The sequence below is a fragment of the Arachis stenosperma genome, chromosome 4, assembly GCF_014773155.1.
Source record: "Arachis stenosperma cultivar V10309 chromosome 4, arast.V10309.gnm1.PFL2, whole genome shotgun sequence".
Classification (NCBI taxonomy): domain Eukaryota; kingdom Viridiplantae; phylum Streptophyta; class Magnoliopsida; order Fabales; family Fabaceae; genus Arachis; species Arachis stenosperma.
The window spans coordinates 147,660,322-147,678,096 of NC_080380.1; the positions used below are offsets into that span (position 1 = coordinate 147,660,322).

Genomic DNA, 17,775 nt, shown 5'->3' on the forward strand with positions numbered 1-17,775 from the left:
TTTCGAAAAATGCTAACGAGTTATTAAAATTTATTATTTTTTATAGTTAATTATTAGTCATTAATATTTAAAATATAAATTAAAATATATTATTAAATTATTAGATAAAAAATAAATTAATAATTAAAAATAATAAATTTTAATAAATTTTTAATATTTTTTAAGTATTTTTGTGAAATAACAACTTAATATTAAGATTTTTTTATTTTAATAAATAAATAAATTATAATAATTATCGAAATAAATAATTTAAAAAATATTTACTGAAATAAATATTCTTCTTTTTATCTCGTTTACACTGTAAACGAAATAATTTTGCATGTATCTCCTTTATAGTGTAAACGAGATATACACATATCTCGTTTTCATTTACACTGTATATGGTATACATGTATTTTAAAAAAATTTAAAATAAAAAATATTAATATTATTAATAATATAAACTTTTAGCATGTAATTAATACATAAAAAAGTTAGTAGAAGAGATTAAAATTGATATGTTTGATTAATTGGTACTCAAAAGGTTGATGGGATAATAGGAAGAGAATGGAAACCCTTATCTCACCTTAACTCCCACCATTCATATGAGAGATAGTGGGAAGAAAATTGAAACGGTTATCTCACGTGGATATTGGGAGATAACGTATAAATAATCGTTTCCATTCTATTTAAATATCCTATCAACCTTTTGGAGCGATCAAACATATTCATTTTAATCTCTTTTACCAATTTTTTTATGTACTAATTGTATGCTAAAAGTTTGAATTATTGATAATATTAACATTTTTTATTATTTAATTTTTTTTAAAAATACATGTATCTCGTTTACAGTAAATGAGATATGTGTATATCTCGTTTAAACTGTAAACAAGATATACACGTTTCGCGTCCACCTGGCTTATCTCGTTTACAGATACATACAAAATTATTTATTTCGATAATTATTATAATAAATTTATTTATTAAAATAAAAAATCCCTTAATATTATAAATAATTCTTCTTCTATATATGAAATCATAAAAAATAGCATATATTTCGTTGTCAATATACTTTTCAATATAAATGTCATTTTACTTTGTCAAGTCTTTTAATATATACAAACGAGTCTATGCTTTGATAGTGCTGCCATATTTTGCCATCAAATTTGACCAATTTTTCGTAACATATTTGTATCATACCTTCAAATTCCACAAGGTATATATAAATATAAAATAATATAATATTAAAAAATCTTTCATTGAATTTCTATGTATGTGTTAATGTGTGTTATATTTGTTATTTGAGTAAAATTATCGAAGGGGTGCTTATTAATTTTTATTCTGGATAAATCAGGGTTTTATTTTTTGGAATATTAAACAAATTAATCTCTAATATTTTTTAAAAGGTAATAAAGGCTTTAATTTTTCTTAAAAATATATATAATATGTAGGATACACCATAAAATACATAATATTTCTTGTGACAACTTGACCATGAAATTATTAAGTTGGTACATGCAACCCACCACAGATTGATCTATCGAGTGTATGTAGGGTTATTAAAAATTGTTACTAGTGTATTTTGTCTAAATGAGTAAGACGCATGTGGCTACTAATATCTTTGTATTTCTTATTATAGAATTTTATATTTTTATTAGTTTGATTTTTTTAGTATCTATATATATTGTATATTGTATTTTTGGATATTGACTCAATAATATATTATATTTTTTTTAGTTTAATCTCTTATTTCTAACGATAAATAATTATAAAAAATTATAAATGTTAGAAACAAAAAATATACTTTATCCTATAATAAATAACATAAACAATTTCTAACTGTTATTTGCATTACGATCCTTGTCTATATCCTTATATTATGAGTTTGGAACCTTTGCACTAGGGTGGTAATATGCACTCTACCCATAAGTACCTAAGAGTTACCAATCCAATTCGCAACGGGTAGGATAGGATATGGCTAGGGTTCTCGTGTATATATATATATATTAAGTGGATGTTGATCCAAAAACTTTTCACTAAATGTAAAAAATTCTTAACTACTAAAAGAATATCATTAATTGATAATTTAATATTTTTTACATAAAAATCAGATCTATTTCAAATTATCATCAAATTATATAATAATGTTGTATTTTTTTGTAATTCGCAGGTACAATTAGGTACCCACAAGTTAAGAATGAATAGAATTAGAATTGAAATATTCTTCACCCACAAATAAAATTGAATTAAATTTATATAAAAATCTTAACCCACATGTATTTTAATTTGGTTCCAAACCCTACCCTACCCTTTTCCATTGCCACTCCTACTTTACACAATACATATGCACACAATGTTAATTAAGTTCATTCAAGTGATGGCAAAAGAAACGATACAGTAAATAAAGTTTTCGTTGGTCTATACATGTTAATTAAAGTATACAACTAATCCTTATTAGAGATTGACGATCCTCATTTTCTTTTTAATATTGATTATTATACAACTAAATTTTCAACAAATAACAATAAATATAATCTTGTAAAAAAATTGAAAATATAAAGCATTATCCTTTTGAATTTTATTTTTTAGTAAGAACTGGAATATCGATTTCATCGATCTAAAGTAAAAAGAATTCATAATATATATAATAGCTAAAGTAAATAAGTAGTGTTCTTCTTTACAAGTCTTTTCCTTTGTCATTTTATAAGTCAATGGCAGATCAAATGAGAAGACAATAATGTTATCGTATTCCCTTGTTTTTCTTTTGGACTTTTTGTCGTATTCCTTTTGTAATATTCATGTTTCCATTTCATACAGGGCCACCGACTACTTGGCAGAAAAAAAAGAGCCAGCTAAATGAGTAGGACGCATGTGGCTACTAATATGCAAGATAAGATTGCAAGACATAACTACTTGAATACCCTTCAATTTTGTAATACTATAAATACATGATGATCATGATACTCCATGCATAAGAAAATTGAAGTGTAGCCTCATCGATCTTCACTCTTCAGTCACAAATAATAAGTATTTCAAAATAATCATATAAGATGAAGCCAATTTTGTTTGCAATCTTGTTGCTTTTGGTTTACGTGATGTTCCCTCCCTCCTCAACACTTGCAGCTCGAGTAGCAGGGAAGCGTAAGAACTCTCTCTCATCATAATCATTTATAGAAGAAAAAGTATATGGAACCAACTAATAATCAGTCAATAATGGAACAACATAATTAATTATAATTAGTTTTATTAATTTATAATTTAATTTATTTTTTAAATTATTGTTGACCACGTTCAAAACATGAGGAAAGATACGCTAGTGATAGGAGAGAATCACGGAACAGATGCTTTGATAATTCATTAGTAATTAATTATGTTTTATTAATGCGTAACACATGAAATATAGAAATCATATCCAAAACCATCCAATTTATAAGAAAAAGAAACATCCGTGTGCCTATCAGTAGCAATATCCGGTTAAAGTCACTGGTGCCTCTGGTTTATCAGTTGGATGATTCTTGGCTTATATAGAGTTGGTTTTCTAGCATTGTTGTTTATAGAATGTACATACGTAATGCATCTTAATTAATTATTCTTCAAATTTGTGTTATGTAGGAGGAGGAGGTGATTTTGGATTAAATCCAAGGGAAAGAGATCCATCTGGAAGAGGTATTGGAAATGCTCCACGTGGAAGAACACCAATACATCCACCACCTATTCCTGCTTCTCCCAATCTTGCTGATGCTTTTATTCCAAGATTTCCTCGACCTAAAATTCCAAGATTAGGTCGACCTCGTATCCCACACCCACACCAATGCGATCCTGATTATCCACTCATTGGTGGTTTTTGCCCCCCACCTAGTAATTAAGCATTTAACACTTAATTAATTAATAAATTGAGGTCGAGGTCTTCTAAGAAGAAGCAATATTTATTAACTAGTGTTTCGTTTTAATTTGTGTGGCTTATATATACCCAAATATGCATGTGTTTGTTTTACTAGCCAGTACGTAGAATAATCCACCTCAATAATGTATGTTTCAGTTTGTTGTAATACTTGCTATTTGTCAAATAAAACCATATATTATTGGCCTTCAATTTTCAAGGGTTGCCTTTTTCTTTTTTTTTTTTAATTCATTAATCTAAAAAGTATATATATACTTTTTAAATTATATCATGGAACGCTATTTTTGTATAAAAATGACTCATCATTTTTCGTTTTCTATATGGTGATTCATGAAAATAAGAAATGATCACCATTGTACAGTATAAACATATGGAGAAGAATCACATATAATCATCACTAGGAGAATAAATTCAATTATTAAGTGGACAAAATATTTGATTAGTATATAATAATTTGAGCGTTGTCCCGGTTGAAAAAGAAAAAGCATAGGGAACAACACTCGTATTAAATTAAACTAGCGGCTCAACAGGCACTATAATTTTTACTTAAATGTCATGAATATTCATATTTGTCTTCATATATTTTAAGTGGTAGGTCAAAATATGAATCTAAATATGAAGAGGCCTTCATTTTTTTATAAATAGTGAAAGATAGAAGAAATAGGAATGCTTATTTTTTTCGTTTTAAATATCAAACTGTAAGAATAATTAATAAAAAAATAGGAGAGTATAAAAATTGTGTATTTAGAAAAAATCATTCATAATTCATTATACATCTTCTTATCAATAACTTTTCGAATTTTGAAAAACTGTCAGATTTATTGACGATAAAAATAATTATATAACCGCTTCAATATTATTCAATTAAAAATTATGTGTAACAAAATCAAAATATAAATTTAAAAATATTATTTACAAATTTAATATTTATAAACGTTATTAAGTTTAATTATTTATTTTTAATAGTATTTAATTTGATACCGAGATAAAAATTTATTTTCAAAAGACTCTTTATATTCGTGCATAATTCCAATTGTTAAAAAATATTTTATTTTTTTAAATTTTATATTTAATTGTTAGATTTTTTTTAATCTCATTATTTTTTTAAAATTTTTAATTTATATTTTTATTATATCCCCTTACTAAAATAAAAACAGTTCGCCTCCATCCTCTTCCATTGCATTCATCCATTGCAGTTGCAAATTTCATTGAGTTACTACTTTTACACATAACATTCACTTATATCTCTTCTCTTTAGTTTACTTATCTAATCTATATTTTCAGTCATTTCTCTGCTTTTTTAATTTATTCCCAACTTTTGACGTATGAAAATAGTACTGTATCTCCTTTTATTTTTATCAATTTAATGTAAAAAAAATAATTTTTTTTGTCTTATCAATTTGATGCAGAAAGAAAACAGTTTCTTTTTATTTGATATCTGTTTTTATTTTTTTATATGTCTTTGACTATTAATGATTGAATGAAAAGTTTCATAAATATTTTGTTAATTATTTTAAATGCTTTGTAATAATTTTTTTTTTAATTTTCTAAAATATTGATTATGTAGAGTATTATGTTCGAAATTTGAATACATAAATATTTACTTTAAAACTAAATTAAATTATTAATTTTGTCTACGACAATATTATTTTTTATTAATTATTAGTTTGACAGATAACACAATAAATGTAGCAATATAAAAACTTTGTTAATTGATTTTTCAAATAATTTGGCGACTTAAAATAAGAATTTTGTTAATTGATTTTATTAATTTCTTTTTTATTTTTAATCTATTTTACATTAGATAATATTATTTTTTATTAATTATTAGATTGACATATAACATTTAAATGTGGCAAGATAAGAACTATGGTATACATTTTTATTGTTTCAACCTTTATGATTATTTTCTTCTCTTTATTTTTCTATTTCATGAGCCATGTAAGTTTTAATTTATTATTTTTTCTATATATATATATATATATATATATATATATATATATATATATATATATTATACGTCTAACAACAATATATAGAGCCAATACAGAGAGTTGACTATGATTTTGGTGTTCAATTTTTTGGACTATATTAATCTTACAATAAACTATTTTGAAAACTAAATTATAATGACAAAATAGACATAAAATTTATTTTGAAAAATCCAATAACTTCCCACTAAAATGACAGTTTTAAAAAATGTAAGACAATCTGTAAATTGCTAATAAATAAAAAGAAAATGGACTGGTATGAATATCAATATCTTCACATTCTTCATCATCTTCATGTTTTGTTTAATTCTATGTTAGTTTTAGTTTATATCGTTTGTTCTATCAATATCTTCATGCTTTGTTTAATTCTATGTTAGTTTTAGTTTATATCGTTTGTTCTGTCATTGTCTTCATTCTTTATCATGTTCATATTTTGTTTAATCTTATATTAATTTTAATTTATATCCTTTTGTTCTGAGTACGTTATCCTTTCAGTAGTTTAGTTTTTACTTTTTTGTATTTTTCTTGCTATTCTATTATTCTCATTTCTTTAACACTCTCGCCTTCGTCTTCTTTCATTGCCTTCATCAACTGCAGTTGTTAATTTCATTTAGTCTTACAGTTACTATTTTCACATATAACATCCACTTATATCTTTTCTTCTCGTTAGTTTACTTATCTAATCTATATTTTCAATCATTCATCTGCCTTTTTAATTTATTCTCAACTTTTGACATATGAAAATACTACTATGTCTTTTTTTTTATCAATTTAATGTAGAAAGAAATATTTTTTTGTCTTATCAATTTGATGCAGAAAGAAAACAGTTTTTTTTTTATTTGATATGTGTTTTATCTTTTTTATATGTCCTTACCTATCAGTAATTGAATGAAAGAGTTCTATAAATATTTTGTTAACTTATTTTTTTCAAATTACTTTGTAATAATATTTTTTTAATTTTTTTAAATATTGGTTATGTAGAGTATTATGTTCAAAATTTGAATACATAAATATTTATTTTGAAAATAAATTAAATTAATAATTTTGTCTACCACAATATTATTTATTTTACATATTGGCTAAGTTATTTGATTGGCATATATATAGGACGCAAGAAAATTCGCACCCATCAAAGATTCGTTAAAAACATTAATATGTTAATTTCCTAAACTATCTAAGCTATTAATTATGTAGAGTACTGGATTTGATATTTAATTATATAGAGTACCATTTATTAATTTCCTAAATTGTATTGCAAAAAAATTAGTTAATTTTATATTATTTATTTGTCACATAATTAACATATAAAAGATAAAAAAAAGCCTACACCTATCAGTAGAATGAAAATTTCTCACATATATTTTGTTAACTTCTTTTTTTTTATTTGTATTCTATTTTACATTGGATAATATTATTTTTATTAATTATTAGTTCGACATATAACACAACAAATGTAGCAATATAAAAATTTTGTTAATTAATTTTTTATTAACAAATGGATAATATTTGTATTCTATTTTACATTGGATAATATTATTTTTATTATCCTGTTCAGCCGCTTTTCTATTATTTTTAAGAAATTAATTTTATTTTTTTGTTAATATATTATTTTCTCTTTAAATTTATTAGATAAGTATTTTTTTATTTTAATATTGATGTGATCTTATTTATATCATATTTTATTAAAATTAAAATTACTATAAAAAATCTTTAAATATTAAATTATAAAAGCTCGCAATAGAGAGGTATATATATTATCAGAAAAAATATAATTTAAAAAAATGATAATAACATTATCCTAATTTAAAAAAAGTATACATAAACCAAAATATATGTTAGTTATTTACAAAAAATAATTTTTACTTAAATGTCATGAATATTCATATTTGTCTTCATATATTTTAAGTGGTAGGTCAAAATATGAATCTAAATATGAAGAGGCCTTCATTTTTTTATAAATAGTGAAAGATAGAAGAAATAGGAATGCTTATTTTTTTCGTTTTAAATATCAAACTGTAAGAATAATTAATAAAAAAAATAGGAGAGTATAAAAATTGTGTATTTAGAAAAAATCATTCATAATTCATTATACATCTTCTTATCAATAACTTTTCGAGTTTTGAAAAACTGTCAGATTTATTGACCATAAAATAATTATATAACCGCTTCAATATTATTCAATTAAAAATTATGTGTAACAAAATCAAAATATAAATTTAAAAATATTATTTACAAATTTAATATTTATAAACGTTATTAAGTTTAATTATTTATTTTTAATAGTATTTAATTTGAGACCGAGATAAAAATTTATTTTCAAAAGACTCTTTATCTTCGTGCATAATTCCAATTGTTAAAAAATATTTTATTTTTTTAAATTTTATATTTAATTGTTAGATTTTTTTTAATCTCATTATTTTTTTAAAATTTTTAATTTATATTTTTATTATATCCCCTTACTATATTAAACACTATTCTTTCTCTTACTATCTTTCTCTAAACACATACTTGTCATTGTCTCATCACCATTATTATATTTCCTTGTTTTCCTTTCTCATTTTTTCCTTCTCCTTCCACCTTCTCTTCACCCGACCGTAATTAATTATTACCAAGTATTATTATCGCAACTTTTAATCTTGTCTATCACTTCGATTTATAACCATCTATTATATTAACTTTTATGAGTTGTTGAAATTTCGCTAAAAGAAGTAAGAAATAAAGCATTTAAAATTTTTATCCAAATTATCAAATTAACTTTTAGAACGTATAAAATTTATAAATTTAAATTAAATAAGATATTAAACAAATTTAGTATGTTGTTATTATAGGTAACAAAATCAAAATAAAAATTTAAAAGCATTATTTACAAATTAACTATTTATAAACGTTATTAAGTTTAGTTATTTATTTTTAATAGTATTTAATTTGAAGTCGAGATAAAAATTTATATTTAAAACACTATTTATCTTCATGCATATTTCTAATTGATAAAAAATATTTTAATTTTCTTTTAATTTTATATTTAATTTTTTTAAATTATCTTTAATTTTGTTATTTTTCAAAATTATTACTTTAAATTTTTATTATATCCCTTTACTATGTCAAACACCTTTTTTTTCTTATTATTATTCTTTATACACATACTTGTCATGGTCTCATCGCCATTATTATATTACCTTGTTCTCCTTTCTCATTTTTTTTCTTCTCCTTCCACCTTCTCTTCCCCCGACCGTAATTAATTATCACAAAGTATTATTATCGCAACTTTCAATCTTGTCTATCACTTTGATTTATAACTATCTATTCTGTTAACTTTTATGAGTTGTTGAAGTTTTGTTAAAAGAAGTAAGACATAAAGCATTTAATTTTTTTTTTCAAATTATCAAAATTTGATGTCAATAATCCTAAAAAACAATATCAAAATATATTACTTTTAACTAAAATAATAAAAAATACATAATTGTAAGTTTTTAAACTAATAATTATAAATTTAAGTCGCAATTTAATATAGTACATTGGGACAAAAAGGCAACCATTGCTATTCATATTTGACTGCTATTATCTAAGTTTTACATTTATTTTATTGTGCACATTAATTTAAGTGTACTTTATTATTTTATTTTACATGTTTTGAAATATTGCCATTGTATTATAAGGATGAGATTAACTTTCATAATCTAATGCGAATCTTTTTATTATTTTGTTTGTTATTTGAATACTATCTATTTAAAATAGTTACTTAAAGTGAATCACTATATAAAGAGAGATAAAAAAAACTTTTAGATTTATCGTTCTGGTTTGCTTCTTATTAATCCTCACTTAATATACTCAAATTTAATGGCTTTGATAGTGGTGAATTTTTGTAATTAGTTAAAAAATTTAACTTTTTCTTTCTCTCTCTCCGATCTTGAACAAACTCAATTTTATTATTAAATAGTTTTTTAAGTTCAGACTTCAGAATATTTTTAACTTTTTGTATAAAGGTTAGACTTAATAAATTACCAAAATTCAAACCTATTCTCCTAAACTACTTCTTGATTGTATAATTAGAATCGTTTAAACGGAAGATCATTAGACCCTTAAAGTTTTTAAAGTAAAAGAAAAATACAATAAAATAAATTAATTAAAAAATCTATTAAAATAAAATGGTTTACAAAATAGAATATATATATATATATATATATTAAAACTTACATTACCTGGCTCATGAGTTAGACAAATAAAGAGAAGAAAATAATTATAAAGGTTGAAATAATAAAAAATGTATAACATAATTTTTATTTTGTCACATTTAAATGTTATTATATGTAAATCTAATAATTAATAAAAAATAATATTATCTAATGTAAAATAGATTAAAAATAAAAAGAGATTAACAAAATCAATTAACAAAATTCTAAAAAATTAATTAACAAAGTTTTTATATTGCTACATTTGTTGTGTTATATGTCGAACTAATAATTAATAAAAATAATATTATCCAATGTAAAATAGAATACAAATAAAAAAAAGAAGTTAACAAAATATATGTGAGAAATTTTCATTCTACTGATAGGTGTAGGCTTTTTTTTATTTTTTATATGTTAATTGTGTGACAAATAAATAATATAAAATTAACTAATTTTTTTGCAATACAATTTAGGAAATTAATAAATGGTACTCTATATAATTAAATATCAAATCCAGTACTCTACATAATTAATAGCTTAGATAGTTTAGGAAATTAACATATTAATGTTTTTAACGAATCTTTGATGGGTGCGAATTTTCTTGCGTCCTATATATATGCCAATCAAATAACTTAGCCAATATGTAAAATAAATAATATTGTGGTAGACAAAATTATTAATTTAATTTATTTTCAAAATAAATATTTATGTATTCAAATTTTGAACATAATACTCTACATAATCAATATTTAAAAAAATTAAAAAAATATTATTACAAAGTAATTTGAAAAAAATAAGTTAACAAAATATTTATAGAACTCTTTCATTCAATTACTGATAGGTAAGGACATATAAAAAAGATAAAACACATATCAAATAATAAAAAAAACTGTTTTCTTTCTGCATCAAATTGATAAGACAAAAAAATATTTCTTTCTACATTAAATTGATAAAAAAAAGATATAGTAGTATTTTCATATGTCAAAAGTTGAGAATAAATTAAAAAGGCAGATGAATGATTGAAAATATAGATTAGATAAGTAAACTAAAGAGAAGAAAAGATATAAGTGGATGTTATATGTGAAAATAGTAACTGTAAGACTAAATGAAATTAACAACTGCAGTTGATGAAGGCAATGAAAGAAGACGAAGGCGAGAGTGTTGAAGAAATGAGAATAATAGAATAGCAAGAAAAATACAGAAAAGTAAAAACTAAACTACTGAAAGGATAACGTACTCAGAACAAAAGGATATAAATTAAAATTAATATAAGATTAAACAAAATATGAACATGATAAAGAATGAAGACAATGACAGAACAAACGATATAAACTAAAACTAACATAGAATTAAACAAAGCATGAAGATATTGATAAAACAAACGATATAAACTAAAACTAACATAGAATTAAACAAAACATGAAGATGATGAAGAATGTGAAGATATTGATATTCATACCAGTCCATTCTCTTTTTATTTATTAGCAATTTACAGATTGTCTTACATTTTTTAAAACTGTCATTTTAGTGGGAAGTTATTGGATTTTTCAAAATAAATTTTATGTCTATTTTGTCATTATAATTTAGTTTCCAAAATAGTTTATTGTAAGATTAATATAGTCCAAAAAATTGAACACCAAAATAATAGTCAACTCTCTGTATTGGCTCTATATATTGTTGTTAGACGTATAATATATATATATATATATATATAGAAAAAATAATAAATTAAAACTTACATGGCTCATGAAATAGAAAAATAAAGAGAAGAAAATAATCATAAAGGTTGAAACAATAAAAAATGTATACCATAGTTCTTATCTTGCCACATTTAAATGTTATATGTCAATCTAATAATTAATAAAAAATAATATTATCTAATGTAAAATAGATTAAAAATAAAAAAGAAATTAATAAAATCAATTAACAAAATTCTTATTTTAAGTCGCCAAATTATTTGAAAAATCAATTAACAAAGTTTTTATATTGTTACATTTATTGTGTTATCTGTCAAACTAATAATTAATAAAAAATAATATTGTCGTAGACAAAATTAATAATTTAATTTAGTTTTAAAGTAAATATTTATGTATTCAAATTTCGAACATAATACTCTACATAATCAATATTTTAGAAAATTAAAAAAAAATTATTACAAAGCATTTAAAATAATTAACAAAATATTTATGAAACTTTTCATTCAATCATTAATAGTCAAAGACATATAAAAAAATAAAAACAGATATTAAATAAAAAGAAACTGTTTTCTTTCTGCATCAAATTGATAAGACAAAAAAAATTATTTTTTTTACATTAAATTGATAAAAATAAAAGGAGATACAGTACTATTTTCATACGTCAAAAGTTGGGAATAAATTAAAAAAGCAGAGAAATGACTGAAAATATAGATTAGATAAGTAAACTAAAGAGAAGAGATATAAGTGAATGTTATGCGTAAACGTAGTAACTCAATGAAATTTGCAACTGCAATGGATGAATGCAATGGAAGAGGATGGAGGCGAGAGTGTTGAAGAAAGGAGAAGAACAGAACAGCAAGAAAAATATAGAAAAGTAAAATCCAAACTGCAGTGGATGGATGCAATGGAAGATGCGTTGTTATATTTATAGAAGTAACAAAACTGTTTTCATTTTAGTGAGAAGTTAATAGAAATAACAAAACTGTTTTTATTTTAGTGGGAAGTTATTAGATTTTTTAAAACAAATTTTATGTCTATTTTGTCCTTATAATTTGCTTTATTAAATAGTTTATTGTAGGGTTAATATAGTCCAAAAAAATTGGACACCAAAGTCATGGTCAACTCTCTGTATTGGCTTTATATATTGTTATAGATAAACAACGTAAACAACAAAAAAAAAAAATTAATTAATTTTAAATCAAATTTTTAAATGGAAAAGTCTAGAGGACCAGCAGTTTTGTTGAATTTTGGCCAGCATATAATCAGCAGAGGAAGGTGAGCCATTGGATGAAATCTCACACCAATCTCACACCATCAAATCATCATTGATGGCTAATTGATGGCTAACAATCACAAAAATTGCTGCCCCCTAGCATTGCTCTTTTTAAATAATTAGATTTATGAATTTGCATAATTTGAATTAGATAATCTAACCTCCTCTAAATATATCCGCCATTCAGACGTCGTCGCTCTGCCTCCACATTGTGTCGTCGTTGCCGGAGGGCGCGAGGTGTGATTGCAAAATACAAGTTAAAAAAAAAAAAGTAAATAAAAGTTTTTGCAAAATTTGTGGCAAACTCTAAATAAAACAACACAACTACCGGAGCCAAAAAAAAAAAAAAAATAGATCTATCTTATATCATGACAGTTAAATAATGTATAGTAAATGTTATTCATCAAAATTTCAAATTATTAGATAAAAATATATAAATAATTATATTTTTAATATTTTTTTTCTACATAATAACTTTATTCGACTTTAAAACATATTTTTTTTGCATATATATATATATATACTAAAATTCTTTTTTCTAAAATTATATCCCTAATAAGTAGTAATAACATTCTATAAATTATTAGAATGAGATAAGAGTAGAGTTTGTACGCTGCAAGTGTTGAGGAGGGAAGGAACATTACGGAAACCAAAAACAAGAATATTGCAAAGAAAATTGGCTTCATCTTATGATATGATATGATTATTATGAAATACTTATTTGTGAGTGAATTAGTCTTTTATTACTTAAAATGTCAAACAATTTAATCTATTAACCATATTATATATTTTTAAAAAAAAATTAAAGACTTTATTACATTTTAAAAAATATATTAGAAATTAATTTTTTTAATATTCTAAAAAATAAAACCCTAATTTATCCAGAATAAAAATTAATGAGCACCCATTTGATATTTCAATCAAATAACAAATATAACACACATACATACATATATATCTTAATAAATTTATCATGATTTTTCTGCATTCTTTCGTCAGCATATATTTTTGATAGTAGCAAACATGATGCTTATTGCTCAGTGTAGTGTAGTAGTATCTTCTTGACTGAGTACTACCCTGAAGGAATAATGAAATAATCATCAAAATTGGTGGTGTTAGTTTAAAGGATTATTTTGTTTAATTATGGTGCAGTAATTTTCAAGTTGACTTGACTATATGGACGAAAATTCGTTTAGGCAAATTATTCTCCTTTAAATTTAAACAGTACACAAATTGAGACAAAACTTATCATTTATTAGAGACACCATAAATTTAAAAAATAGGAGTGGGAAGGAAAAAAAATACATTAAAAAGAATATAACGATAGAAGTGATCGATATACTCTTTTCGTTTTAAAACATATGTATTGAAAAAAATAATAAAATATTTTTTTGTAATGTTTGAGATTATATAATAAAAAAAGTTATTAATTGATAGAGAGACAAAGAGAAGAGAAGGAGGAGAGGGGGAGGAGATGAAAAAAATTAATATGTGTATTATTTAATTACTATACTTGATAAATTATTAAATACAAGTATTTAAAGTATTTACAAGATAAAAGTACAAACTTAAAATTCAATTTAAGTTCAGAGAAATTATTTGGTGCTTATGAAATTTTTGTTTAATTTATATAAAAGTAGAGATAGAACAATAAGGTAAAATTTACTTTTTTTTTTTTTTGAATTCTATGGGTAAAATTTAAATATCATAGAAGAGATTTAAGATTTTAACAAGAAAATTTTAAATATATAAAAATATTATATAGTTAATAAAAATTTATTATTTTTTGTTAAATTAATATTTTAAATAACAAAAATAAAATATTCAAAGTGTTAGTTAATGTGATAAAAAATATTAAATAATAACATTTTTCATAAATATATATTATATAAAAGTAAACTAAATTTAAAGTTCAATTTAATAAATGGTTAGTCATATCATTGGAGTATGATATTACTCCTATATATTGTCTAGTAGATATTTTTCCATTGACTAATAAAATGACAAAGCCTAAGACTTGCAAAGAAGACTCACAAACGGGTGAACTTTAACATCGACGTCAATTAACCAATTTTCTTCTATAAAAAAATAAAAATTTTGGAACAAATCTTAACCTAGTATTGTAGATTTATTAAACATCCCCTGAAAATTAAAGCTCAAAACATATATATATTTTGATGCATATCAGTTAAAAATTATTTTTTATTGCATCTAATTATATAATATATTATATTAGTAAAAATAATTATTTTTTATATTCACACGTGAATAATAATTAAGAGAACAGTTATGATTATAGGAGGATGCAAAAGGCGTTAGCTTTCAGCGCATCAAATGAAAAATAGAAAAACTAACACATAGCACCATGACAAACTGAAAACTATCACATAGTTTTATCTAACAAATTGGGAGTAAAGTATCATTTAACGGGACATATTTAAAATGTCATTATTAACCAGTCATGTATGTCAATTGTCACTGACCAAGTCGTCTTCTAAGTTCTAATTTATTTATTATGTTTATTTAATTAGACTTAACATCTACGTGCATTAGTGGATCTCTTCCGTCCCCTCCATACCCGGGTTTTGAGCAATATAAATACACAACAGCATAGCATGTATAGCCATGCAAAAAGAGAATATAAGTGACAACATATATATACACTACAATAGTAGTTTCCATTAATCAGCATGAAGGCCATTTTCATTGCATTCTTACTTTTGGCTTCCATGGCCTTCCTACCCTCTTCAACTCTAGCAGCTCGTGAAATCAAAGGTTTCTTTTGTTTTGCCATAAATTATAAGAGTTAATTAATCCAAAAATCATATGCATGAGTCCTACAAATAGTGTCACGTATTACATGATTTATATATTCTGATAGGATTTGGATCCTCTAAAGTTTGAATTTCATTTTAGAGAGTAAATTGTGATCTCTCACTATTGATTTCATAGGTGGGACCAAGAATAAATATGAAAGAGAAATTATTTAAGGATAGAAAATCACATTTTACTCTCTAAAGTGAAATTCAAATTTTAGAGGATCCAAATCTTTCTTATATGTATAAGCACTTAAGAATTTCTCTTGTACAAAAATTTCCTTCTAATATAACATGGTATGTGCTAATGATTAATGAATGCAGGAGAGAAAGCAGCAAGACATGCAGCAGTAACAGCTCCTACTAATAACCCTAATAAACCTTCTGTTAACTGTCCCCCTAGTTCGCCTTACAGAGAGTGCCTCAAACCGCGGCCGCCGCCAGCGCCAAAATGTTCAGACTACACTCGTCGCTGCCCACCATGATGATGCATATCTATGAAGGCAAATAAATTGGAGTGAATAAAGAAGAAGCTTTCCTTGTTAATTAGTCTATAAATAGTGATATGTGAGTAATAAAACTCTCTTCATGATGAGTTTTATGTGTGTCTTAATATTGTTAATCATCTCTCTATATATGTATTTTGCTGTCAATGTATGTCACATTTCACAATGTGGTAGAAAATTACATAAGAAGAAGAAAATTCTTCACACAATGAATCAACCCCATTTATTAGGGGCATATGTGTATCTAACAGAAAGAATGATTCTGAATATGTGTATTTTTATATGAAGAGAAGAGACTCTGTTTTACATAACAGAAGAAGTTAAAAGAATTCTTCAAATAATATCATCCAAATATTCAATCTCAACCCAATACAGGATGGATCGGATAATTAATTATCATTAATATTTTTAATAATATAAAATTATATTTAATAGTATGAAATTATATCTTTTTTCTTTTTATGGTTAAATGTTAGTTATATTTTAATGAAAGTACTAGTTATTGAACCTTTTTCAATAACCTTAACTAATGATTTTATCTAACAATTTGGGATTAAAATTTCATTTGGACGGAAGTGATTAATAACTTACTCTATTCATTTTTAAATAACTACGGATAAGAGTTAAACTAAGAATTTTTTTTTCAATTTTTTAAATTTATTTTTTATCTTACATTTTAAATTCTAAAAAGTGAGTTAAAAATATTTTTATAATAAAAAAATAATTAATATTCATTAATTAAGAAATAGTTTTTTTATACTTATATATTCTATTTGTTATTATATAGCTCTATCAATATGCCAATTCGAGAGTCTCGTTTTGTTTAAAAAAATAATAATAATAAAATAAAGTATGTCTTTAGTCAAGCGAACTTGCCACTTAATCATAAATGATCAAAGATAGGAAAAATTTTACTATGTCAACAATAATTATACTATGTGAATATTAAAATTAATTGTTAAAATTAATTATTAATATAAAATAAATACTAAAATATAAAATATATATTAAAAATAAATTAAATAACACATAAATATATATATATATATATATATATATATATATATATATATATAATATTTTGTGTTGTATCTAATTTCAAATCCTTCTTTGACACTATAAAAATGCATGATATCGTAGTTATATTTCCATGGGCTAAAGCTTTACATACAATGCAAACAAATATTTAATAAAATCTAATCAAATTGTTATAACCTTTTTCTAAATCACGTACATTTTTTATTTCTTCTTTTCTTTCTTTTTCTTTTTATCTTCATCTTTTTTTGTTGCTCTCTTAGTTTTATGTTCTTTTTCTTTTATTTTTTTATAATTTTTTTTATTTCATTCCTTTAAGAGAAATAAAAAAAATCAATGTTACAAAATTATTAAGAAAGAAAAAAAAAAGAAAAAAAAAACACAACAACGATAAAAAAAATACGTGAA

The 17,775-nt window shown here is 23.1% G+C and overlaps 2 protein-coding genes across 2 annotated transcripts; both read left to right on the plus strand.

Moving 5' to 3' along the window:
- The first annotated feature begins 2,869 nt into the window (after positions 1-2,869).
- LOC130973701 (uncharacterized) lies at positions 2,870-4,072 on the plus strand. Its single transcript, XM_057898334.1, has 2 exons — positions 2,870-3,120; positions 3,592-4,072. Exons 1-2 carry the CDS (start codon positions 3,030-3,032, stop codon positions 3,843-3,845), a joined length of 345 nt encoding a protein of 114 aa, XP_057754317.1. The 5' UTR covers positions 2,870-3,029; the 3' UTR covers positions 3,846-4,072.
- Positions 4,073-15,561: 11,489 nt separating this feature from the next.
- LOC130976542 (uncharacterized) lies at positions 15,562-16,624 on the plus strand. The gene is made up of 2 exons (XM_057901429.1): positions 15,562-15,785; positions 16,151-16,624. The coding sequence occupies exons 1-2, from the start codon at positions 15,701-15,703 to the stop codon at positions 16,309-16,311; spliced, it is 246 nt and encodes an 81-aa protein (XP_057757412.1). The 5' UTR covers positions 15,562-15,700; the 3' UTR covers positions 16,312-16,624.
- Positions 16,625-17,775: the final 1,151 nt, after the last annotated feature.

Coding starts and splice junctions, on each gene's coding strand:
- LOC130973701 (XM_057898334.1), top strand. CDS start 3,030: ATGAAGCCAATTTTGTTTGCAATCTTGTTGCTTTTGGTTTACGTGATG. Junction 3,121..3,591: donor AGCTCGAGTAGCAGGGAAGC/GTAAGAACTCTC, acceptor TGTGTTATGTAG/GAGGAGGAGGTGATTTTGGA.
- LOC130976542 (XM_057901429.1), top strand. CDS start 15,701: ATGAAGGCCATTTTCATTGCATTCTTACTTTTGGCTTCCATGGCCTTC. Junction 15,786..16,150: donor AGCAGCTCGTGAAATCAAAG/GTTTCTTTTGTT, acceptor TAATGAATGCAG/GAGAGAAAGCAGCAAGACAT.